The 24,220-nt window shown below is 41.1% G+C and overlaps 2 protein-coding genes across 5 annotated transcripts in view; one reads left to right on the top strand and one right to left on the bottom strand.

The window, feature by feature from the left end:
* Nucleotides 1–3,739: 3,739 nt before the first annotated feature.
* LOC110218101 (transmembrane protein 218-like) lies at nucleotides 3,740–11,910 on the top strand. 3 transcript variants are annotated; one of them, XM_021000637.2, is made up of 4 exons: nucleotides 3,740–3,838; nucleotides 7,092–7,202; nucleotides 8,150–8,252; nucleotides 11,135–11,910. In XM_021000637.2, the coding sequence occupies exons 2-4, from the start codon at nucleotides 7,093–7,095 to the stop codon at nucleotides 11,267–11,269; spliced, it is 348 nt and encodes a 115-aa protein (XP_020856296.1). In that variant the 5' UTR covers nucleotides 3,740–3,838; nucleotide 7,092; the 3' UTR covers nucleotides 11,270–11,910. The 3 variants fall into 3 exon arrangements, with proteins under 3 accessions (XP_020856296.1, XP_020856297.1, XP_020856295.1); XM_021000638.2 differs by lacking the exon at nucleotides 3,740–3,838 and adding an exon at nucleotides 3,866–4,239; XM_021000636.2 differs by lacking the exon at nucleotides 3,740–3,838 and adding an exon at nucleotides 4,273–4,363.
* Nucleotides 8,639–24,220, bottom strand: part of LOC110218096 (glucose-6-phosphate exchanger SLC37A2-like) — a 39,079-nt gene continuing 23,497 nt past the window's right edge. The window contains exons 10-18 of one of the 2 annotated variants that reach the window (XM_078147120.1): nucleotides 24,103–24,193; nucleotides 22,492–22,554; nucleotides 22,070–22,155; nucleotides 21,481–21,529; nucleotides 21,111–21,184; nucleotides 20,575–20,653; nucleotides 20,263–20,360; nucleotides 19,810–19,873; nucleotides 8,639–8,724 (exon numbers count right to left, since the gene is read on the bottom strand). In XM_078147120.1, coding sequence (XP_078003246.1) covers nucleotides 8,639–8,724; nucleotides 19,810–19,873; nucleotides 20,263–20,360; nucleotides 20,575–20,653; nucleotides 21,111–21,184; nucleotides 21,481–21,529; nucleotides 22,070–22,155; nucleotides 22,492–22,554; nucleotides 24,103–24,193 — 690 coding nt within the window. Of the gene's footprint in view, nucleotides 8,725–19,466; nucleotides 19,498–19,808; nucleotides 19,874–20,262; nucleotides 20,361–20,574; nucleotides 20,654–21,110; nucleotides 21,185–21,480; nucleotides 21,530–22,069; nucleotides 22,156–22,491; nucleotides 22,555–24,102; nucleotides 24,194–24,220 lie in introns of those variants that run through there. The other variant, XM_078147121.1, reaches the window with a different exon arrangement.

Genomic DNA, 24,220 nt, shown 5'->3' on the forward strand with positions numbered 1-24,220 from the left:
CCCAAGGCAGGTAGTATGGCAGTCTTTCCGGCAGTCTGTCCACATATCTGTTCTTCTGCTTTCACTTGGGAGGGTTGTTTGTTCTTTTTGGGGGGGGGAGGGGCAGGGGGTTAAGCAGCCATAGAGCACTGAGAGAGAGAGAGAGAGAGAGAGAGAGAGAGTATAGCACTATATAGTAAAATTAACATAGGTGGTTTTTTGGAATGCAGATTTCTTTCAGAATTCTTAAAGTCAAATTTGCATAATGCAAATTTATATAAAGTGAGAAATGTCTTTATAAGACTTGATAAAATAATACAATTCATTTGGAAGAACAAAAGATCTAGAATATGAAGGAAAATAATGAAATACCCTGGAACATCTCTCTGCCATACCAATCCCCTTCTCCCATTGGTGAGTTCCTTCTAAGCCTCCATTTTAGGGACAGGACCAAGCTTACCATTCTTCATTCCCCTACTGGTTGTGTTTCTGACTCTGTAGACTTTGTTCCTAAAGCACTACGTGGGTACCTTCTCCCAAGCCCTTAATAAATATGTGTTACCTGTTCCAAAAATAAAAAAGTAGGAATAAAGGTGGAAGAGCATTATCAGGCCTTAAATTATATTATAAAGTAGCAGTGATCAAAACCACTTGGCAGCAGTTAAAAACAGAGTACATCAATGGAACAGACTAGAAAAGTGAACATCAAGAATAGTGGAACTCAACAACTCAGTGCTCAACAAACCAGAAAACATAAATTACTTAGGAAACAACTCCCTATTTCATTAAAAATTGCTGGGGAAAAAATGTAAAAGAGTCTAGCAGGAATTAGGCTTAGACCAGCATCTTACACCATATTCCACAATAAATTCTATATGAACATATGACCTGAATATTAAAGATAATACTGTGAAAAAATTAAAAGAGAATCAGATCATATACTTGTCACAGCTATGGGTAGAAGACATTCTAAACAAAGGATACAGGCAATTACAAAAGGTGAAATTTTTTGATTTTGTAAAACTTTTTGATCATGTAAACATTTTGATTATGTAAAACTGAAAAGTTTCTGTACAAACAAAATGTTCATATCTAGGATAAGGAAGGAAGTGTTATGGGGGGGAAAATCTTATATCAAATTTTTTAATAAGGTTTGGTATCCAAGATCTATAGACAATAATAGTTATTGAAGCTTTAAACTACACTAAGACTTTTGGAATACCCTGTATAAGACCAAAAGCCACTCCCTAATAGAAAAGTGGTCAAAGGCTATAAACAAACAGTTCTCAAAAGAATTGCAAACAATTAACAACCAGATGAAAGAGTGTTCTAAATCAATAATAAGAGGAGAAATGCAAGTCAGAACAGCTCAAGTTTTGCCTCACACTCAGCAAATCTGTAAAGATAACAAAAGATGAGAATAGTCAATGTGCAGAAGTTCTGGAAAAATAGGTATACCAATATATCTGTGGATTTGTGAATTAGTACAACCATCCTGGATGTAATTTTGTAATTGTGAAAATAAATTGACTAAAACGTGAGTATCTTTTGACTCAGAGATTCCACCAATAAGTAGGCTTATACCTCAAGGAGATCATTGATAAAAATAAAAATGCCACATAAAACAAAATTGTAGCATTTTTTGAAGTAGCAAAGAATTGAAAAAAAGTAGATGCTCATTAACTAGGTCACAGCTAAACGAATTGTGGTAATATTACTGTGCTATAGAAATAATAAGTATGATAAATACAGAGAAGCATGGAAAAACATATAAAGTGATGCAAAATGAAGTAGAGATATGAAAACAATTTACAAAATGACAAGAATGTAAATGGAAAGAACAACCACACACCAAAAAAATGAATATTGCAAAGATGCAAACAAGAATAACCCCAAAGAAGAGCTATGAGAAGGCACTTTCCCCTACTATTGCACAGACATATGTCCTCAAGGGTGGAACATTGCATATATTTCCAGATTTTCTGAATGTATTTGGTCAGCTTTGTTGACTGCTTTTCTCTTCTTCCTCTTTTTCTTAAAAACTACATATATGTAAATGCTGACTTTATTTGGTATTTCTTAAGTTCAAAAATTTTAAAAATAATTTTAAAGACTATATATAACGCTTTCCCAGGGCAGCTAAGTGACTGAGTGGATAGAGTGCCAGGGCTGCAGTCAGAAAGACTCATCTTTCTGAGTTCAAATTTGGCCTCAGACACTTACTGTGTGAACATAGGCAAGTCACTTAACCCTATTTGCTTCAGCTTATCTGTAAAATGAGCTGGAGAAGGAAATGGCAAACCATTCCAGTATCTCTACCAAGAAAACTGCAAATGGGGTCACAAAGAGTTGGAACCGACTGTAACTTCTCAACCAAAAAAAAAAAAACTCTTTCCAGTATCCTAATCTCCCTCAGCCACCTATTCTATCTAAAGGTAAAGAATAACTCATATTTAACTAACTTCAAAGTCTTATAAACAAAAGGAACAAAATACATACATTATACATTGTATGAGTACTAACTGTTGACTAAATATGGTCTGGTAAACTCAATCAAGGTAGCTATTGGGACTGACCACTTGAGAACTTAAGTGTCCTTGATTTTCAGAATATTGTGATATTATGAAAGTCTACTTTGTTTTAGTTTTCCCATCATAAGAAAGGAACAGCATAAGTTATTTGCCTGACACCCCATTATACCAAGGTTTAACCAATGATTAGTGCTTATCAAAATATTTGATTATCTTTCGATGCTATGGAAATGTTAAATAATCATTCAACAGAAAATGTGTACAAAATGCTCAGGTGCTCTGGCAGAGTTTTGACAAATACTAAGTATTATGATTATCTATATACACATAAACATTTGAGACTATTCTTGAAATCATTCCATGTTCTTGTTCCCACCACTATCCTTAAATGCACTTTTGTTTCCCCATCCTTAACAAGCACAACAAATTAATATACTCATTTGCACAGGAAGAGATTGGGGATTTTTAAGGAGAAAAATTGTTTGTTTGTGTTAATGCAAGGCAAAACATAACCAAGTATAAAAGAATGGGAGATACGGATGCGTGATTCCTGGGGCATTCCTTTGCCTCTTCTAGGCTAGAGTTACCTCCGTCTACAATAATGGAAGAATAATCCCTTCTCCTTCTTCCACATTTAAGGTTCGTGTGTAAAAGGAGAGAAAAATAATATCCAACTCTTACATTTACCAGAGGCCTCTGGAATGGCCCCCTGAAGAGGGGGTCTGTTTCTGTCAGAGTGTAGGGGATGTTTGTGGACCACCCTCTCGCAGGAGGATCCCTAGTGACATAAGACCAATCAGTGCAGTGATCTGTCAGAAGTGGACTCCACCAGCCGCACAGACTCATAACACTGGGGCGGGGCGACATACACCTTCGCCTCCCAGGAATGGAAGCAGCTAGTGAGGTCTCCATGGAAACAAAGAAGAAGGGCAAATCACACTCTTCCACCCAGGGGCCCGCCCTCAAGACAAATTAACCAATGATTCATGGCAGTCTACCAATGAAAAAGTGTCATTGATAGGGATAAGGGAACCCCTGTCTGACGTTGTCCAATCAATTTTGAGATTGGGCCCGGGACTCTTTCCAGCGTTAACCAATAGTAAGGCACGATGAAGTAACCTCCCACCGCCATTGGAGGATGTAACGGGGGAGGAATGAGCTTTTGGGCGGCCGCCTTCGATTGGTGGGTAGGGGAGGTTGCGGCTGAGAAACCACTTGTGATTCGCTGTCGCTAGAACGAGGCACCTACTGCCGTAGGGGCTAGACCAGAGTTGGAAGTTGTGTGGAAAAGCGGCTCGGGGTCAGCTCTTGGGGAGAGGGCTAGCCAGGTGAGGGGATGGGGAGGAGAGGTGCTGGGAAGCAGATGAGGGTGAACACTGGACCTGAGGAGAGCGGGTCTGGAGGAGGAGGTTGAAGGCGAAAGGACTGGGAAGGCAGCAGGAAGTGGGGCCCCGATCCACCGGCTTTTCCTCACACGCCCCTCCTTCCTTCTCCTCTCCCCCCCTTGCCCCCCGCGCCTGGTGCCGCCATTGGGACAGTAATATTTCACTGGAGCCAGAGAAGGGCCCGGCATTTACGTGGGGCTGGCCTCGGAAGCACAAAGACCGGATTTCAAGTTCCGCCTTTGACAGGGACCGGCTGTATAACCCTGAGCCAGTCCCTGAACCTCTAGGTGCTTGGGGCAACTTTATTCGACCCTGTCCTGCACACACAGTGTTGGCTTGCATGGGTAGGGGGAGTTTCTTTTATCCATTCAATCACAGCTCAGGTCCTTGGTCCTTTATCCTAAGGGAAGGGCCGTTGCTTTTGTCTTCTTTGCGCTTGGGAAATGTGACATTTACTTCAATGCCGTCGTAAGTTTTGCAAGTTCAAGTATCCTTATGAAAAGGCTGATATCCCTTCCTCAGGTGTGCGGGTGAGGAATGAATACGTTAGCAACAAAGCTGGAAATAGAAGCTAAGCACAGTACACCGTCTGCTGTGATCCTGGGGAGCTATTGGGTGTGAACAGTAGAGATGGACAGCTCCTGCTGCAGATTCAAATGAGGCTTCGACCTCTAGTCTAGGAAAAGCTTATGAAAGATGAAAAATTGCATGACCACTGGTCTGAATCCACAGACCAGAAACAGTTTCGTAGATCTCCCTCTTCTGCTTCTCTGTGTACTCAGAGAGGATTCTGTTGTGCAGCCTTACAAAGTTATTTTCAAAAGAAATATCTAGAAAGGAAGTTGGAGGGAAAAAACCATAACCCCCAAAGTGTGACCTCCATAAATGGCATGTACATCTTCCTCCTCTAAGGCATACTCATCCTTCAATAAACATTTACTCAGTGCCTACTGTATGCCAGGTACTGGGAATACAAATATAAAAGCAAAACTGTCCCTGCACTTAAGTCCTTTCACTGTATTGGGGAAAAACATTTGCACAGATAATCAAATGGAAAATATTTATATATTTTTATCTATAACTGTGATTTTATTCATGGAAGGAATGTCAGGTGAGGGAACTCCTTTTACCAGTGCAGATTTGCAACTTCTGCAATTTATAATCTTAAAATTGCCTAGAGAAATTACAAGTTAAATGGCTTGCCCAGGGTTACAGTCAGTATATGTCAGAGGCTTGTCTTCCAGATTCCAGGGACCTCTTTCTATGTACAACACTATTCTATGTAGTTACAAAGTAAATACAAATACAACTTTGGGTAGGTAGGGAAGGCAAAGGCACTAGTAACTGAAGGAATAGGCTTCTTATAAAAGGTAACACTTAAACCTTGAAGAAATTGGACAGGAAATAGAGAAGCACATAGTGGAAATGAATAGGGGACAACACATTACAAAAGAGACTCAATTTATAGTTGTCACCAAAGAAGCATATCAAGAAAAAGATTGACTGTTCAAGTGGCGAGAACAGAGGAAATAATTGATGGTCAGGCCCACTATTCTATTATATTACAGAAAAATGAGGAAGGTCTCCAGCATGCTGAGTGGCAAACTTACAGGACATCAACCGAAGATGGATGGGAATGGGTGGATTATGATCTGAATTGTTGGAAGGAATCCCATCAGTAGGGTTCACAACTCTATGGAGTATCAATTTGTAATTTACTGTTGTATAAAATGATGACCTAAATTGCTTAGCTCAAGTATCACCTTCTATGAACCTTTCCTGATTACCCCAGTTATTCATTCTTTTACCCTCAATTACTAATATATTTCTTTTAGATATAATTTTATCTGTGTATGTTTTTTTTCCCTATAGTAGGATGTTAGCTACTTAAAGACACATTCTGTTTTGGTTCTGCATTTGTATATTCAATGCCTGGCACATAGCTGGTAGTTAATAAATGTTTGTTCAGTTGGTTTTACTTAAGGAAGTACATTCTAAGCATGAGACAGCTTGTGAAAAAGCAAAGACAAGATGAACAGTCATGTTTGAGGAGCAGTATATAGACCAGTTTGACTAGTATATACAGTGGCCATAGTCAAGTAATGTGTAATTAGCCTAGAAAGGTAAGCTGAAGCTAGATTTTGAAGTGCTTTAAATCCCACAGGCAAAGGGAGCCACTAAAGTTTATTGAGCAGGAAATGACCTGATTGGGAACTGTGTGAAGGATGAAAGAGGGAAGATTGGAGGCACATGTGCCCTTAAGTAACAAAGTCTACAGCTGACCAGTGCTGCTTCTAGAGATGTGGTTCAGTTTGGAGAATAGTGGAGAAATAATCCTAAAATCTTGGCTTTAAAGTTGGAAGGGTCCCTCATTTTATAGATGAGGAAATTGAGGCTCAGAAAAAGGTGATTTGCCTGAGGTCACACAGGTGGTTATCAGAACTCAGAATTAAATCCAGGTCCTAACTCCGAATCTAGTGTTCTATCCATTGTGTCACCCCAGCCTCCAATATTCTAGTATTTATTACCCACTGTGGGATCAGCAGGTCCATGGAATAGTTATTTTTTTTTATGTCCACATGTAGTTTGCCCCATAAATTTAGTTCATCTGGTAAGATAACATGGAAGCAGTACAAGACTTACTCATATTGTTTCACAAAGTGCTTTCACCACTTTGTGTTGCTGTGTAAAAAGTACTTTAGGCTTTGCCATTTAGGAATATGATGCTTGGACAAGTCCAGAGACTTGTCCCTGGTTGCATAGCTGGTAATTTTCAAAGCCAGAGTTTGATAGTAGATGTTGTTTCAAAGTACACTAGAGTCCAGCTGTTACAGCCTAGTGATAGCAACAAGCTAGTACACATGTGCCAGATTTCAAGCAGTAAACATAGAGCAGAAAAAGTCTTGTGTCCTGAATTTCCAGTGTCTATTAAGAGGTCCAAGGAGTGGACATGTTCTGGAAATTCATAACCTGCCCTGGTTAATTTTCCTCACATATTAATCAGAAAATCCCCTCCTTCCACTAACACTGCCCCCCCCAGTCAATTTGTGCTCAAGCTTGGGCTTTCTGCACACAGATGAATGGGCTTAATAAAAACTGGGAATATGAGGAAGGAAGAAAGCAAATGGAGCACATAGGACATTTAATCCTGTTCTTGTGACAGAGCAGTGATGCTGATGTTTCTTTTCTTCTCTAGAATGGCTGGCACTGTACTTGGAGTGGGTGCAGGAGTATTCATCTTAGCACTGCTCTGGGTGTTGGTATTGCTGCTGTGTGGACTGTTATGCAGAGTCTCTGGTCTAGCTAGGTAAGATGTTCTTTCCAGCTGGGAGTCCTCAGTAAAAGCAATTAGAGGTGAAATCGCTGACACTCATTAAGCGTTTAGAATTCAGGACATCATTTTTGCGATTACTGGCAGTTAGAATGAGTTGCATTTTAGCTTATCATAAATGCTAACTGTATTATTTGTGGTCTAAAGGGGAAGATTTATTTTCCAGTTTTCACTGTGATGTAGAAAAACATGCCAGAAATATAAGGACATCTACTTTCTCTTTCACAAAAAAAAAAATCAATCGTTTAGATTTTTTTTTTGGTTAGACATTGGGATTAAGTGACTTGCCCAGAGTCACACAGCTAGTGAATGTTATGTGTCTGAGGCCAGATTTGAACTCAGGTCCTCCTGACTCCAGGGCTGGTGCTCTATCTACTGCGCCACCTAGCTGCCCTGTCATTTAGATTTCTAGAATTTGGTTAGTTCTTTCTTTGAAGCTCTAGGTCTGGGGCCCAGAGAAACTGAAGGAGCAATGAATACCCCAAACCATCAATGATTGTGAAGCTAAGGCCACATACTAACCTTTGAAAATGTGCTAGCCTATGGATGTTCTGCCTGTGCTGCCAGAGTGAAGAGGAGGGTTGTAGGAGTGCTTGAGTATTTATGCAGAAAAAGCCTGCCTTGACTTGAATTGTTATAGTTATTACAGTGTGCATGTATGCTCAGAGGCAAAGGCCCCAAACTTGCAACATTATGATTTGGATCCTCTTAGGAATACTTCTAGATAGTACCTATCCAAAACAGGACCAAGAGAAGGACTTTAGAAAAATCTCTTAAATTTACTGAGCTAGATGGACAACAGGCCCTCTGAGCATGGTTGTGAGACTGGAACCTATAATACTGGCTCCCAGGAACAGTTTAAGCCCAACACATCGGTGGAAAACATTAACAGTGCTTTTAATACTTGTGTATTTGTGTTTCAGGTTCTTTGTCATTTTTGTTTTCCTTGCTGCTGTGATCATCACATCCGTTCTGTTGTTGTTTCCCCGGGCCACTGAGGTCCCAACCCCAGAGGTAGAAATTAAGGTAAAATTCTGTTTCTTTTTGCCTTTCTAATTATGATTCTTATGTCTTTCCCAAATCTAATGGGACCTTCCCTGATGTAGGATTGATTTGTTATGTGATATTAGAAGAGCTATGGTGGCAGAACAGTGAAGGAGAAAGCACAGAGAGAGTTTTTAATCCCCCGTCTGCCCATTCTCTAAGAAAAATAATCCGGTTCTGAATCTTTACTGGAACACCATCAGACATATATGTGCCTGTCATGATATTTTTCTAGCCTCTATCACATCAAACAAGCAGTAAAGCCTTCAAAGCCAATTTAGACTTTGTAGGGACTCAGGCTTGCTGAATGACATACCTTTCTTCCTCAGTGTAAATTTTTCCATCTGTGAAGTGGAGAGAATAGTTCCTCATTGAGGAAAGCAGTCAGCAAAGAGGAGCATTTTCTGTTGAAAGCTGAAGTATAGAGAAACTCTTTGGAGAGGCAGCAGGGTGCAGTAAAAAGAGGACACAACTTGAAGTCCAAAGTCTTGGCTCTAGCTATGTGCAATGTCCTTAACCTGAGCCTCACTTTACTCATCAGTAAAAAGGGAATGATAGTTGTTCTACCTACCTTATAGGTTTGTGGTAAGGAAGGCACTATGTAAGTTATAAAAGGATTCCATAAATGTAATCTTGTGATCCCTCTTTTGCCTCATTCTCAGCTTATCTGCCAATAGCTTGTTGTCACTGCCCCAAGACCCATTTCATTATCGTACAAGATTATCCTTGGGCTGTGTTCGTGTACTTTGGCTTCCTGTCTCCTGCCTTCCCTCAGTGCTCAAATACCTATACAAAGCTGTTAGGCTTTTAATTTCATCACAAAATTGCTATCTTTATCAGAGTGTGGTTCACCTTCCTGAAATGCCCCTAAAAATTGTTCTTTATGCTGTACTTCCTTACTAGCAACCCCCTAAGCCCCAGTCCTTCCAAAATAATGATTAGTTTCATTATTCCATTCCAGGCCAAGATGGAGAAATTTTGGCCTTTTCTCTTAAGGGCCAAGAGCCCTTCCTTACTTCTTAGTCAGAGCCCAAGTTATGATTTATTTTTTTCTTTTTAAATGCTTTATTGATGCTTTTTGTTTTTACTTCACTGTCACTTCCCACTGACTTCCCTCCCCTCCCCTAATAAAATAACCTCCCTTTCCCGCCCACCTCCCCTCTCACCCAATCACTACAGTAAAGCAAAATCACTCATTAGACATGTCTGAAAATATAGTCTTCATCCTGAAGCCCAGCACCTTTCTGACAAGAGATGGGAGGCAAGCTAAGCTTCGTTTTTTCTCTTTTGCCTGCAACCCAGTAGAAATAGCAGTAACTATCACTGTTGCCACAGAATCCCTATAGACAACTGTTCATGGGCTGAAATGGAACCTTTATAACTTTATAACTCATAGTTCTGCCTAAAACTGCCAAGAATAAACATGTTAGTTATGAAAACTTATGAAAATGTTTTCTATTAAGATTTGAGGAATTGTATTTTTAAATGCCAGGATCTCTGCAAATGTTTCAGAAAATCACTTTGCCATTATAGGTGCCATCTATCTATATATATGAACTGGGGCAAATTTCTGCCTTAATTTCCCCATTTCTGAAATGGAGAGAATGTTGTCTGCCTTCCTTCTTGAGCTACTACAAATATGAATTCTAGAAGAAAAGCCTCATAGAAAAAAGAAGATACCACAAAATCAATCACCCTCTGTCACAGGAGTCCCAGACTAGAAAGAAAAGTAGGGTTTGGGCAACATCTGTTTGTCAGCATGGCCAGCAAAATTGGAGTTCTCATTTGCAGGATTTCCAGAACTGGCCCCTGTAGCGGCCTGGCTCAATACTGTATCAATAATACATGACCCGGACCTTCTGCAACAAGACTTACTGAGAAACATGTCAAAAGAGCAAACATATAGCCCTCAAGAGACTTGTTCTTTACTAGAGCCAGGTGTTATGTTAAAGCTATTTTATGGAACTAACCTTTGTTGTAAGCAGAGCATGAGGCAATCCCTTGAGCAGCCGGGGTGGTTGCAGCCCTTTTCTTCTTGGGGTCTTTGGATCTCAGCAATCACACTGGTGCTTGGCTTGATAGGTTCTTTGTGTCTGGATCTCCACTCAGGCATTTGGGATTATTTTCCAGGTGTTGTATTCAAAGACCTTGGAAGTTGTGACATAGTCCATTTGCTCTGTTTGTATTGCTGCCTAGCTAGTTTGGTAGGTTATCAGCATGTGAATTTAGGGGGAGTAGAGGTCTGAGACCAGTTAACATGATAGTGGAGCTAAGGGGCTAAAATCATTACTAACTTTAGGTTTCAGTGTCAAAACCAGCCTCTTCCAGTGTGACTGGTTGATAGTTATTGATTTCTTTCAGTGATCAGCATATGACTTTAGGGATGTTACTGAAACAAATATTTCAGGCAGGTGTTGCAAACAATTGGTTTTAGTCACATTTGTCCTAGGAATGTTGAGTGGGTGCATATTTATAAAGTTGCCAAATACCTTCAGATGAATGCTACAGAGTATTATTTTAAGGCTTATCCTATCAGGGACTTAACCTGGCTTTACATTAACGCAGGCAGTCTTAGATTAGAAAACATCATCCAGGGAATGTGGAGTTAATGATCCTTCTAGAACTCTTCTAGGTGTTTTCTAAACCTTTTAGTTCATTAAAATTAATTCACCTCAGCTCCAAAAGGGAAATCCATTTTCTATTTATAGAGGAAAACCAGGATGGGATAGTGTCTGAAAGTTATAAACATCTAGGAATTGGAGACCTTTGCTAACCGGAGATCTCACTTAATAGGACAAAGATGTTAAAAGTGAAAAATAGCCCAGTAGCTGTCACTTTTGACATTGTTTTTCTCTATTCTCTAGATTATGGACAAGTTCTTCATTGGCCGTTATGTTCTACTGGCTTTTCTCAGTATTTTCTTCCTTGGAAGCCTCTTCTTGGTTCTAATTCACCACATCCTGGAGCCAATCTATGCCAAACCACTTCGGTCAGACTAAGGACTATTCAAAGAAATAACACAAACTACTCATTGAACAGAGCTGCTGCTCAGTTTTGCATGGGCGGCTTCCATATCTTGGATTTGGCATGAATTCCATGAGTATTGGGATTCATCTAAGGAACTATGGAATTATGCCAGTGGGGATGGATTCTCATCGACTTAAGAGAAATGGTAATGTCTTCACAATCATCCTGAATGACTGCACATCACATCCTCTTTTTATACCTCAGTTTTCCACCTATTTAGAATCAGAAGAGTACATAACTGTTTTGGAGTGGGACTTAAATTAGACAAGATAAAATGTAATGATTTATAGGAAGAAAATGTTTGCTTCTAGCTGGCAGAAGGCAAAAATCAGGTACTTTCTGGTCTGTGAAACTATTGCTTTCAAATTATAGTTCATTTGGAAGGGAGGTACACTTAGATCAAAAGTGTTACTTTCATATTTGGAAAACTTTGTATAATAGTTATTGACAACTTTATGCTAGAGAACTCTAAAAAAGATATAGGTCTCATATCCTATCTAATAAAAACAGTTAACACTATCTTTTATGTATTCCAAGTTTGATTAGAAGTGAGAGAAGAGGTAGGGAATAGTAGTCCTCATTTTGGCAATGAATAAATTGAATATACATTGCATCCCTGCCCTCATTTTCTCCCTCTTTTTGGGCTCTTCAGTTCCTCTTTTTCTCATTTACTATTATATGAATCCAATCTGAGACACTCTTAGTACTATAATCCTTTCACCAGAGCTACTGATGGCTGTACATCTGTGGGGTCTGTCATGTCCTTTTATCTGTTTGTAATCCCAGACTGACTGAGGTTAGTCATGAAAGGGCTCTAAATTTTATCTGTTTTCAAAATCACGTCATATATCTCCAGGACTATTTAAAGCTTAGTCTTCTAGCTTAAAATCAGAAACCTGAAAATGAGTGCTACAAGTCAAATAAGCTGAAGTTTTTGAAACTAAAGACTTCGGGGAAAATTAAGGTCGCTTTGTAGCTATGGAGTCTGATTGTGAACATAGAGAAGCCACAATTCCTGCTCAAGAGGTATAGGAACTAAATTTTGAAAGGGGCACAGCTTAAGGAATCAGCAGGCATGGGCACAGGTTGAATTTTCCCCAATTTGCCACAGGACCCTAAAGAATAATATAGTTAGGGCTGAAGCTTCACCGCAAAAATAGAGAAGGCTTCAGAGGGAACTATTTGTGAGGAATCTGTTTTGGCACAGAGCATATGTAAGGGAAATAAAGGGGTAACTGGGACATATCTAAACAGATTGGAAGGCAAGAGCAGGCTAACAGATTTCATATTATTGTACTGTACTGTTCAGAGCAGTTGCATCTGCTGCTCCCGAGGACCCCAGGTGCCTATGAGCTGCAGCACAAAGATGCTGGGTCAACCCAAGTGGAACACTGCTTCCTAACAAGCACGGGCACTTGCTTGTCACCTTCTCCTGGGAGAGTCCCTGCTGAAAAAGCAAGTCTGGGAAGACTCCTATGGGTAGGTGGCTGGTCATATATCTTATCTCTCTTCCGCTTTCTCAGTAGGTGTTTAGTTGTCAGATCACTATGTTAACAGCAGTGAGGCTGTCAATGATTATTGAAATACAATACAAAAGCAAAACAGGTTGGGAACTTTTCATTTCTCCCTGATAAAATCATTCATAAATACCTATTTCAAAAATACAGGTTTGTAGGTGGCAGGGATGGCCGTAAACAAAACTGTACTTTGTGAAAAGTATAGTTTTACTATCTTCTAAACTTCTACTCTGGGCTTAAAGTCAAAACTACAAGGCTGCAGTCAAAAGAATCTTCTCTTCCTGTAGCTTTTGGACTTAAGCTCCTAGAACCCAGGCAGGAGAGGCTGGCATCTATATCAGATCCAAATTTTTCCCATGGATACAGTAGGAGAAATTCAAAACAGGTTCATTTTGTCAGTTATTACTCATTTGGGGGCTTTTAAGCCTTCAAAATGCATTGGAGGATGTGGAAAACATGTATGCTTTATATATATGTATAGAATGGGGTCTGCCTGCAGAAAACTGACAAAGTAGAGTACACATCACACATTCTATAACATGTGTACTACAGACCTCCCTACATTTAGCTTTTGACAGTTTGTTTTACTATATTCCTATTCAATTAGCATCCTGGTAAGTACTCATAATTATGATATGATGGTTGTTTTCCCCCCTTTCCTTCACTCCTTTTCTACCAGAGCTGTACCCTCCATCTTCTAGGGCCATTACCCATCTCTCACAGCCAACATCAGCAACTTTAGCAAGACCATCATGTCCTAGGACTTAACCTGTGCCCTTCCCCCAACTTCTCTGTCTCAGGGTCAAGCATGTTTGGTTTGTCTCCTAACAATGCTGAGTTCTTAACCACTGCTTCCTTCTTCTCTCTTATTGCTGTCTTTCTCACCCCCACTCTCTAAGCCTCCCAATGGGTCTCTAAAAAGGAGAAATGCAAAGAGTTATTGCTTTTAAATTACAAGTGCTGTTGTAGCATCTATAAGGAGGAACACTTTAGGCTCAAGACCAAATATGAAGTTAAATTAAATGAATAATTAAAGTAATGCTCCTGTAATAGCCCCATGAGTGTGCTGAGGCCCAGAGAGAAGGCTTGACTCCAGGTCTCTGGTGAACATTCAGTGCCCAAGGTAGAAGTGGGGCAGGAATCTTGGGAACTGGGGGAAATCACTGTAGGAAAACTAGTCCCAGGGCTGGGCTCCCCAAGATCCTTAGAAATACATAAACATAACCTCTCAATTAACACTTCTGTGGTGGGATAAAAAAGTGTTGGGGTTAAGAATTAACAGTCTTCACAGCCAAACACACATGGAAAAGTATCCCTGGTTCCCGGTTCAGCCCACATATAGCAATTTTCTAAGATATACTCAGTTTATGTGATAGCAGAGAGCCTCAGGCTAGTCAAACTCTTGACCTGAATCTGGAATACAGAAAAAGTTATGAACCAGACTTCTTAGCAAGTCAGGATGCACAAGACAGCAAGAGTAGAGGCAAAAAGGCTTTTAGACTAGTCCAGATTAATTGATTAGGGCATGATAGTAGCATTTGTTTAGTCATTTTTCAATTGTGTCCAACTGTTCGTGATCCCATTTGAGGTTTTCTTGGCAAAGATACTAGAGTTTGTCTTTCTCTGGCTCGTTTTACAAATGAGGAAAATGAGGCAAACAGGATTAAGTGACTTGTTCAGCTTGTTCATAGCTAGTAAGTGTCTGAGACCAGATTTAACTAAGGAAGATGGGTCTTCCTGACCCCAGGCCTGGCACTCTGTCCACTGTGCTACCTGGATGCCCCCTGTGGCAGGATTGTGTTTAAGAGTAGAAATGTTTCAAAGAAATGTACCAATGTGACTAAGAAACAGATGATATGGGAGGTGTACTCCCCTGTTTCTTTTCCTCTTAACTCTGATCATTCTTATATTCTTTAAAACTGATTTTCTTGCTATTCTCCAAATGTGGGCAGATAAGATTTAGTTCTTATCTCTCTGCTTGTCTAACTCTGTATTCTCTTCCTGGGAAATTTCATTTATTCTTTGTCTTCAACTATCATCTCTATACTAGTAATTCGCAAATCTGTATTTTTAGCTTTGGCTCCTCCTGAGCTCCAGACACAGCTCCAGTTTCCTAGTAGACAGTTTATTTGGGTGTTCCATGATCTTCTCAAACTCAGCTTGCCTAAAGTCAAACTCAAAATTTTCTCTTCTTCCCCCATCCCCAGCAAAAACTAAATTCATTCCTATAAATGGTATTATTTTCCCATTTCACCAAGTCATGTGAATTTTTCTTTACTGTCTCATATATTATTCTTTTTCTGCTGCTGCCATGCCTCTCCTCCTATCTCTGAGCCTACATACCACCAACAGATTAATCTGTCATATCCCTTATTCAGTAGTCTTTGATGACCCCCCCAATGCCTACAGAATAAAGTTCATCTTTCTTTACTTGACATTCACAATCAGATCCCATACTTTTCTGACCTAATCCCCACTTCCCAAAACAATCTAATCTATTCAGTAGCCCTGAAACACACGTTGAGCAGCCAAGTGGCACAGTGAATATGGTACTGAGCTGGAGTGACGAAGACTTATCTTCCTGAGTTCAAATCGGTCCTCAGCCACTGCCTAGCTGTGTGACCCCAGGTAAGTTACTTAACCCTGTTTGCATCAGTTCCTCATCTGTAAAATGAACCAGAGAAGGAAATGGCAAATCACTCCAGTATCTTTAACACAACTGAACGACAACAAAACACATCATGTGGTTTTCCTTAAAAACATTGTATATTTTTTTTGCTTTTCCTAAAATGCAAGTACTTTTCAACCTTTTATCATACCATCTTCCTGCCTATCCAAATGCTACATATCCTTGAAGGCCTTGTTTAAGTCCCTCTGCTTCCATGCAGCCCTCCCTAACCATTTTAACTGTTTACTTTGTATTTTTGTTTATACCATTCATTAGGCAATAACTGCACTGTAATAGCTCTGGTATTATTGCTAGTTAGCTCTCTGTACACGTCTGGTCTCTTGAATCAAATTGTGAAGTCAGTAAGAACAAGGAACATACCCTAATACTTTTTTGTATTCTCCAGTTCCTAATACTCATCAGACAATAAATTATTTGTCTTGATAGCCTAGATACTTGGGAAGATAGGTCAGTTTATGGCATTTTTGTTTTCTGGTGGTGGTAATACATCTTAGAATAGCTCTCAAATCTCTGAAAAAGTGCCATTTAGAATCATGGGAGCTAATACATTCTCCATAAACTTGAGTAGAGAGAAAATAACTGAATTATTGCATTAGGAGCCAAAGCAAATTAATAAGTTAGAGGAATAATGGAGTCATAAAACAAGTCAAGAAAGAACCATGAATAGTAGGAGATACACACAGTATTCCTGAATTCCCAAATCTCTGCAGTTTGAGAGATATGTCTCTTCCTCTTAGTGCTGACAAGCTCCAGGGAAGCCTCTATTCAGGCTCTGGTGTTCTAGCATGGGGTTGTATCACCATCTAGTGGCCAAAGAGGGTATTGGAACTGCTAAATTGAAGCCCCTCTCAATGGGCTCTGGATATAAGGATCAGGGTGTAACGTCAACTATGGGTAGGAAGCACTAAATTTAACTGTGAATAGATTCTTCCTAAGTCATTTCTGAGGACCCTTATTTGCTTCTTTTGCCCTCGTGGCCAGAGTAAACTTTGATAAATAGTCTTTTTAGACACTTTCTAAAACATGAATGTATTTGTTTGGGGAACACAGGGTAGAGGGCAAGACATGAGGTGTTAACTCACTTACCAAACAATTTATGCCCAGTCAGACTATGATAATGAGGCATCAAGCTCAACTAGTACAAGGCTGTGAAACCAACCTGCCATAGATGCCATATGCCAGAAAACAGAGGTTTCTTAAAAGTGCCGTCAACATCCTTTATGAATCCCTAGTGAAAATTAATGGCAAACCAACCCTAACATCACCAACTACACAGTCTTAGAATGCAACCTGAAGTGAAGGTTATAAAAACAATTGGACTTGGGTGCAGGATGCATAGTATAACAGCAGTAACCCAAATCCTAGATGCTGCTACACAGGACCAAAGTATGGTGACCATAAAAAACAAAGAGCAGAAGGTTATAAGGATGATGAAGCATGGCTTTAAGTAACATAGCATTGCTACAAACAGCCAGGAGACCACAGCAGTCACCATACCAGGCTGGCAAACAGCAATAATAAACTGAGCGCAGTTATGTTTTGTCACTAGGCAATGGGGTTAAGTAACTTGCCCAGGGTCACAGCTAGTAAGTGTCAAGCATCTGAGGTCATATTTGAATACAGCTCATGATGTATCCACTGCGCCACCTAGCGGCCCCCTGAGTATAGTTATTTGTGGAAGAACTGAGTTCTCTAAGTAAAAGCAGGCATATTAAGGCAAAAAGGCAGTCACAAATAGCACTTATCATCTCTATAAGAACCACAGAGGAGTAAATGAATCTTCATTTGTACCCATGGTTATTGGCATTGCCATATAAAATCAATGTATCTCATCTTCCCAACTATATTTTAAGTTCTTTGAGAAAAGATTGACTATTATACTTCTGTATCTTGAACATTAACCACCTCAGTACTAAACATGTGGTAGGTTCTCAAAATATAACCAAATTAGGATAAAAGACACCTCACATACATTCACATATATACATACACACACAAACAGCTCATTTCAATCATACCCACAACAGCTGACAAAAATCCATCATCTATCAATACAAGGTTTATGTTAAAATTTTAATCAAGGATGGAGAAGTTGAGCTGTCATTTATAGACAGAGGCAGAGTTGGCAGGGGAGGGCAAAAGAGGGGGAAAGATTAAATTTGGGAATACAGAGATATGAAGGTCATAGAGCAGAGAAACAGAGTTGACCTCAAACTCTGCAGCTGTTCACCTGAAAATGTGGTAAGGCATCTCTGTTACAGAGGGGAGCAATTGATGACAAAGTCATTTAAAATATAATGGTAATGGGGAGAAGAGAGAAATAGTATGGGCCTATTGTTTGTTTTGTCCCCACAGAATCCTTGCTTTCTATCTTTGCACCTAAAATTTGAATCACCTAATTCAGCAAAGAAACTAGACCTAGGATAAACAAAAGGCAATGCCTTTCTTTTCTTGTGATTGGGATGCCACCTTAGCTCCAGCCCTGCTATTGTATATACTGCTTACAACATACTCCCTGCTCAAAATGTGTTGTTTTCTTTAATCTATGATTCCCTGAGGCTGCTTAGCCTCTTTCCCCTGGAAATTCTATCAGGACCTGTAGCAGGTCCCTGGCCAGCTCTGGCTGCCCCAAATGTCTGTTTATGTCTGTAGGTGTCTCCACTGGGGAGTTTTCCGGGGATCCAGCAGAAATCCTTGGCTCCAATACTTCAGAAGGGGGCCTCATATCTCTTTATATCTAGAAGGATGATAGAGTTTCAGGTTAGGGAACTAAGATAGAGATAAGAGAATCAGGCAGACTCTTGTACTTTCTTAGAAGAACACTAGATCTCAATAGCCACACTCAAGTTCTACCTTATTCTGTTTATAAATAAATCGTGAGGGTAGGAGCTATAAATCTCCCTTCTACTCTAAAGAAAGTAGATCAGAGCTGGAAACAAGTTTCTACAGAGAACCAGTTAAGAGTAGAGCCACCTGATTCCCCTTCTTTTTTCAGCACTTCTTCTCAATGTCCTTCCCCTTATCCCATCCCACTTTGTGTCAAAATGGTACTCTAACGAGTGAGAGGGGCATTGATTCATAAGTAAACTGCTCCAAGTCTTCCATGTTGCCTGCCTCCCTCTTCAGAGAGAGCAGCATGGCTCCCTATCTAGTTCCCAAGCCTCCCATCTTTCATATTCACATGGGTGACCAATTCCCTGAAGGAAAAGAGCTCTCCTAATCACCTTTCTCCAGATAAGCAGCACTAGAACAGAGCTCCCCAGGCTTCCCATGGAGTACAAAAAGAAATTCCCTCCCTGCCCTTCACCCATCTAGTCTGAGTTCTAAGAATCATGCAGATCCCTGCAAGCAAGAAAACCAAGCCCAAGAGAGAAGCTTAGGGGGCCATAGAAAGGGTTATCCCTACCACCACCAATACAGTCCCAATCTCTGACCAGCCCCTTTGCTTTCCCCATCTCCTAGTCATGTCATCTCATTTCTTCCCTCTCTTTTTTCTCCCCAAAACCCCCACTGCCCATCAACAAAAAGCAGAGACAGAAACAGGCCAGGTATCTCCATTGGACTTGATTAGAATTCAGTTTCATTGTTTTCTTCATCCCACAAGCCAAGGTACCAGATAATCTTGGATTGTGAACTTCATGGCAGTAGCATTATTACTGCAAAGAGGGGAGTCTTTACTCCAAACCTTACCGCCCCCATCCCCAAAGACTCCAGGAAAATACTCCTATGATCTGATCCTCCCCACAGAAGGCAGAGGCCTGTCTGGGTTCTGCACTTCCTAAGAAAACCCTCATACACATCACATTCTGTTTAAATCACAAGTTCTTGGAGCTGACCCCTTTAGAAGTAAGCAAGAGAAATCACACTGGTGAGGAGAGTTGGCATGCAGTCCTAGTTCAGATTGTAAATCAGTCATGGGACTAAGGGAACATACTCACAATACAAACCACAGCCCACCGGACACTACCTCGGGTGGGTTAGGGCCAGGCGAGAGCTATGAAGACATATGGAAGACAATGGATATTAGTAACGGTTAGCAAGGTGTTGGGAGGGACGGCAAGAAGTATGAAGGCTGGAGGCTTCAGATTAGGCTCCCTGGAGTCCAAGTTAAGAATTTTCAGAGAGTTGGGGCTCAAGCAAGCTTCATGGTAGTTTTTTAAAAGTCAGAGATTAGTCTCTGGTTCTCCAGGAGCACCCAGGGATAGACTGTGATTACCACAAAATGTAGGGTTTGGGAGAGCCCCTAAAATTGAGTGCCCAAGCAAGCCCTCCAGTTCAAGGGCCTTAGATCTCAGGAGAACTCACCCTCTGTTTCTATTCATGCCTCCCCTCCAGGCCTGGATCTCTTTGTACACCAAGCGAGAGAGGAACTGTAGGGGAGAGGAAAACAGATGAGGAAGTATGGAGCAGGGCAGGTACCAGCCATTGTAGAAGTCTGGAGTAAAGAGATAGGATAGGGTCTAGCAGTGCCTTCCACATGGTACACATTCCATAAATATTTGTTGATTAATTATAGGGTGGAAAGATAGTAACCTTGGGTAGTGGATTATATGAGGAATGTAATATAGCTCTGAGTTATCCAGAAAAGATACCAAAAACCCTATGAAGTACAACCACTTCTATACTGTCTGAGATTCTCTTGTGCCAATTCCTTCCCTGCAGAGTCTCTGCTAAATAGCCAGGTGAGGGTGCCATAACATTGGGTTGAGACCACGTGACCCTTCCCCACACCCACTCTTGACCCAAAAAAGTCATTTACCAGGCAAGCCAAGACATCTGAAGAGATAAGCATATAGAAGACATTGTTCCAGCCTGTAGGGGAGATGAGTCCAGCTAGCAGAGGCCCCAAAGCAGCACCTGGAGGAGAACACAGACAGTGTGAGGAGCAAAGCAAGATGATCCTGACCCAGGTTAGTCTAGTCTTCTCTACTGTGACATTCTCCCCACAACTCAGCTGATCCTCTAGCCCACCCCATCCTCAGGCTGCCAATCTGTGCAATGGAAGAGATCAGGGCCCAACTGCCTGGGAGAATGAGTAGGAAGGACAAAGTCACAGCCAGAGCACACTGACCTACGGAGCCAGTCCCATCAATAATGGCTGTCACAGTGGAAAGTGCCTTTGCATTGCTTCTCAGACTCTTGTGTGTACCCTGGGGAGACAAGAGAGAGTAGAATCAGAGGTCCACCACAAGCAACTTGCATCTCTACTATTTATTCAGACCCACAGTGCCGCCAAATTCACCACGGAGCCAAATTCACGCTAAGCCTCTGGCTTAGCGATAGCCTCAGTTTTGGTAAAAGGACACACAGCTCCTAGTAAATTTAATGCTGATTTTGGGGAGATGCCTGACTTGGGAAAGAGAAAAGGAACACAAAGTTTATTCTGAAGGGAAAATGTTCCCCAGACAACACACTGACCTGTCTAGCATTGAGTAAAGGGAAAGGGAATGGACAAGACACCAGAAGAGAGACACCCAAATCTTGCAAACAATTCCCTCCCCTAATCAGGTAGACCTCATGGGAACTGGGACCCGCCATGGCGTGGGACACCATGAACTGTGCTAAATCAGGAAGTACAATACCATTTCCCAGATGCCTTGAGCTTACCAAGTCAGCTGAGACAGCAGTGGTGATGAGAGCATAGGGCCCATTGACCAATGCCCCACAGATAATCAACATCACTAGGAAGGTAGAAACAAAGATAGTGGTCATCCCTACCAAAGGCAAAAGCTAGGAAGTTCTCCAAAATTCTCCCAGTCTTTAAGAACTGTTCCCCACAGGAATTGGCTTCCTAGTCCTTCCTTCCCCACCTCCAGTAAATTGCTGTGCACTTAATTGGTTTCCTAGTCCCTCCTTCTACCCCCACCTCCAGTCCACTCCTATGTACTCAAATACTCAGAGCACCAAACCCCTCCCTCCCTGGTGCATTTCCATGGATGCTCATGGAAATCCAGAAGAACCCAACTTGCAGCCTTACCTACAGAACCACTGATCCCATTCTGGCCAACAGAGTTGTACAGGAATAGCTGATAGAGGAAAAAGGAAGAAGAAAGGGTGTGGGATGAAAAGTTTATTACCTTCATTACATTTTTATATGGACTGTGGTCCATAGATCTTGGCATTACCCTTTTCTATCCTGGAATCCCTGGTCATCTGGTCTACCCTTCCTAAGAATGATAGGGATCTCTGTCCCCAAGAATAGATCTCCCTTAGGAATCTGATGTAGCTATGAATTCTTAAGTCTCCCTATCTGAAAGTTCAGGTAATATCCCTAAATTTCCTAAATTTCCCATTACAATATAAGCCAAAATTCCCTCTTTGCCTGAATTAAGGGGCAAAATAGAACAGCTGGCCTTCCTCTTTTCCACAATAACCTATTTCCCTTCCTTACCCCCACCACACACAAAAACAACACTCTTTTCCCTAAGCTAGATAGTTCCCCAAGCTCTCCACACCTTTCCCTTCCTACGATGCCAGCCCTCTTGCTGATAAACCAACTATTTATTCCCTGCAGACATTCCCCAAGTAGTCATCCAACCATCCCCTCCCAAATGATAGAGACTGACCAGAGGGGCAGCTACAATCAGCATGACACAGCAGGTAGTGGCCCTGCCATTGGTATAGTCAGAGATGATCCCTGCAAGGATGCCACCTGTAACACATACCCCCACCTTACCACCCACTGCATTTGACCCCCTTATGTTACCACTGCCTAGAGACTAGGATGTGGACAAAGGATTCTCTAGACTCCACCCTTCCCACATACCCCCTTATAAATGAAAAAACAAGTATGAGGAGGAATGGGTTTTCCCAAAAGCTACCTGGTCAGGCAGAAATCTCTGGAAATATATGTCCTCTCCTCTAATTCTGCTTCACTAAGTTAAGCCTTATTGACCATGTACTTCCCTCCCCTACCCTATACTACTCTACTCTCAATTCATGGGAAAAGACTCAGCCCTCCAGGAAAAACAAGCACAGAGAGCCTGACCTATTATGCCACCAACATCAAAGAGGGTAGAAAGATCCCCAGCTTCCTTGGATCCAAAATGAGCTGTGGAGAAAACAAAAGGGTAAGAACTGAGAAAAAATCTGACCAAAAGCTTAAGAGTAACACAACTAGCTGACTAAAGTGCGTAACTTGGAAGCAAAGAACAAATAAGGGAATGATCCACAGAGCATCTGAGGACAGCACCCATGTAATTCTGCAACTATCTTTGAAGAAAGCCCCTTACATGAATTTTGGATAAACTAAACTCAAAGTTTATCATGTCTAATACCCACAATGCACTTCTCAAAGATGTTAGAATGTATAAAAAAGGCAGCTTTGTAGGAGTCAGAGAGGTCAAAACAGGGATTGTTCCTGATGACAGAAGAGGAAGATAAGGAGGAGCTTGGGTTCTAGGGTAGGAGTAGAGAATGGCATACAGGGGACCTGAAGGGATTTGGAGTCCCCATCCCTGGAGTGGCTAGAAGATGGAGGAAAAGAAGGTAATTGAAAGTACTGGGAGCTCAAAGGGTCTTGGGAGCTGTGGATGAAGGATGGAGAAGGATATGCCTTGCTGCAGTTTTTACTTTAAGACACACCCAAGAAAGACTGACAGTGTACTCTTAGTTAATTAGGGGAATTGATTTCTTGTTCTATGCATGTTGGGAGGAAAGGAGTGAGGGAGGTTCCCAATGAGTTATAGCTCCTAGTTGTGAACAGCCACAGAACACCAGATCTTGAGTGGAGCTGGCCAACAGGGAGAAGTGTCTACTGTATGCCCATGTTTGGGACAATGTGCCAGAGCACAGCCAGCACTGGAACAGAACACAATGATCCCCACAATGTTGATGAATTTTCTCTTTGGCAGAGAAAGCTATAAACTGGGGGACAGCTATGTGGTGCAGTGGATAGAGCACCAGCCCCAAAGGAGGACCTAAGTTCAAATCCAGCCTCAGACCAAATACTTGACACTTACTAGCTGTGTGACCCTGGGCAAGTCACTTAACCCCAATTGCCTAAAAATAAAATAAATAAATAAATAAATAAATAAATAAATGAATAAATAAATGAATAAATAAATAAATAAATAAAAGAATTTTTTAAAATCTAGAAACTGTTCTAGTGGTTGGTTATAAGGTGACTGTAGGCCTTGCCCCAAAAGCCTCCATTTCACCACCCAACTTAGAGTCAGATAGCCTTCAAACGAGTTCTTGTTGGGTTATGAGGACAGAAAGTAAAATGTCATAACAGGGAACAGAAGGAAAGGAAAATGCAGGACATGATTCATTATGTAATCTTCATTTTTTCTCAAAAGATGGAATATGATATGATGGAAGATGTCTACATTCTATGGATCTGGAGATATGGAGCGGGGGGGTGCCTAAAAGCCCCAGCATCCAATTTCTAAGCCTCTTGCTTTTCGCACGAGACAGATTTCACAAAAATTGTGTTCCCAGACCTGAACCACAAGCAGAGTGCTTGGGTAATCTTTACTCTGCTGAGCCATCCACCCCCATTCCCACCTCAGGCTTCCAAATACTCTTTAACAACTTCTCCCCTTCCTCCCCGCCTTTCCTCATCTCCCCACTTTCTCCACCTAGCACATGCACTTACCCACATTAACGATGTAGAGCGGCAACCAAAATAAGAAGGTATAGCTGACCAGCTTGGCAAACAGCAGACACAAGGAGAACTCCACTACACCCTGAAGGAAAATAAAGGAACAATGGAG

The sequence above is a fragment of the Phascolarctos cinereus genome, unplaced genomic scaffold (genome assembly GCF_003287225.1).
Source record: "Phascolarctos cinereus isolate Bilbo 61053 unplaced genomic scaffold, phaCin_HiC Scaffold_726;HRSCAF=1367, whole genome shotgun sequence".
NCBI lineage: Eukaryota > Metazoa > Chordata > Mammalia > Diprotodontia > Phascolarctidae > Phascolarctos > Phascolarctos cinereus.

Bases quoted from the DNA above. Each gene is read 5' to 3' on its own strand.
- LOC110218101 (XM_021000636.2), top strand. The intron at 7,203-8,149 runs GTAAGATGTTCT...TTTGTGTTTCAG, and splicing joins AGAGTCTCTGGTCTAGCTAG to GTTCTTTGTCATTTTTGTTT. The intron at 8,253-11,134 runs GTAAAATTCTGT...TCTATTCTCTAG, and splicing joins CCCCAGAGGTAGAAATTAAG to ATTATGGACAAGTTCTTCAT.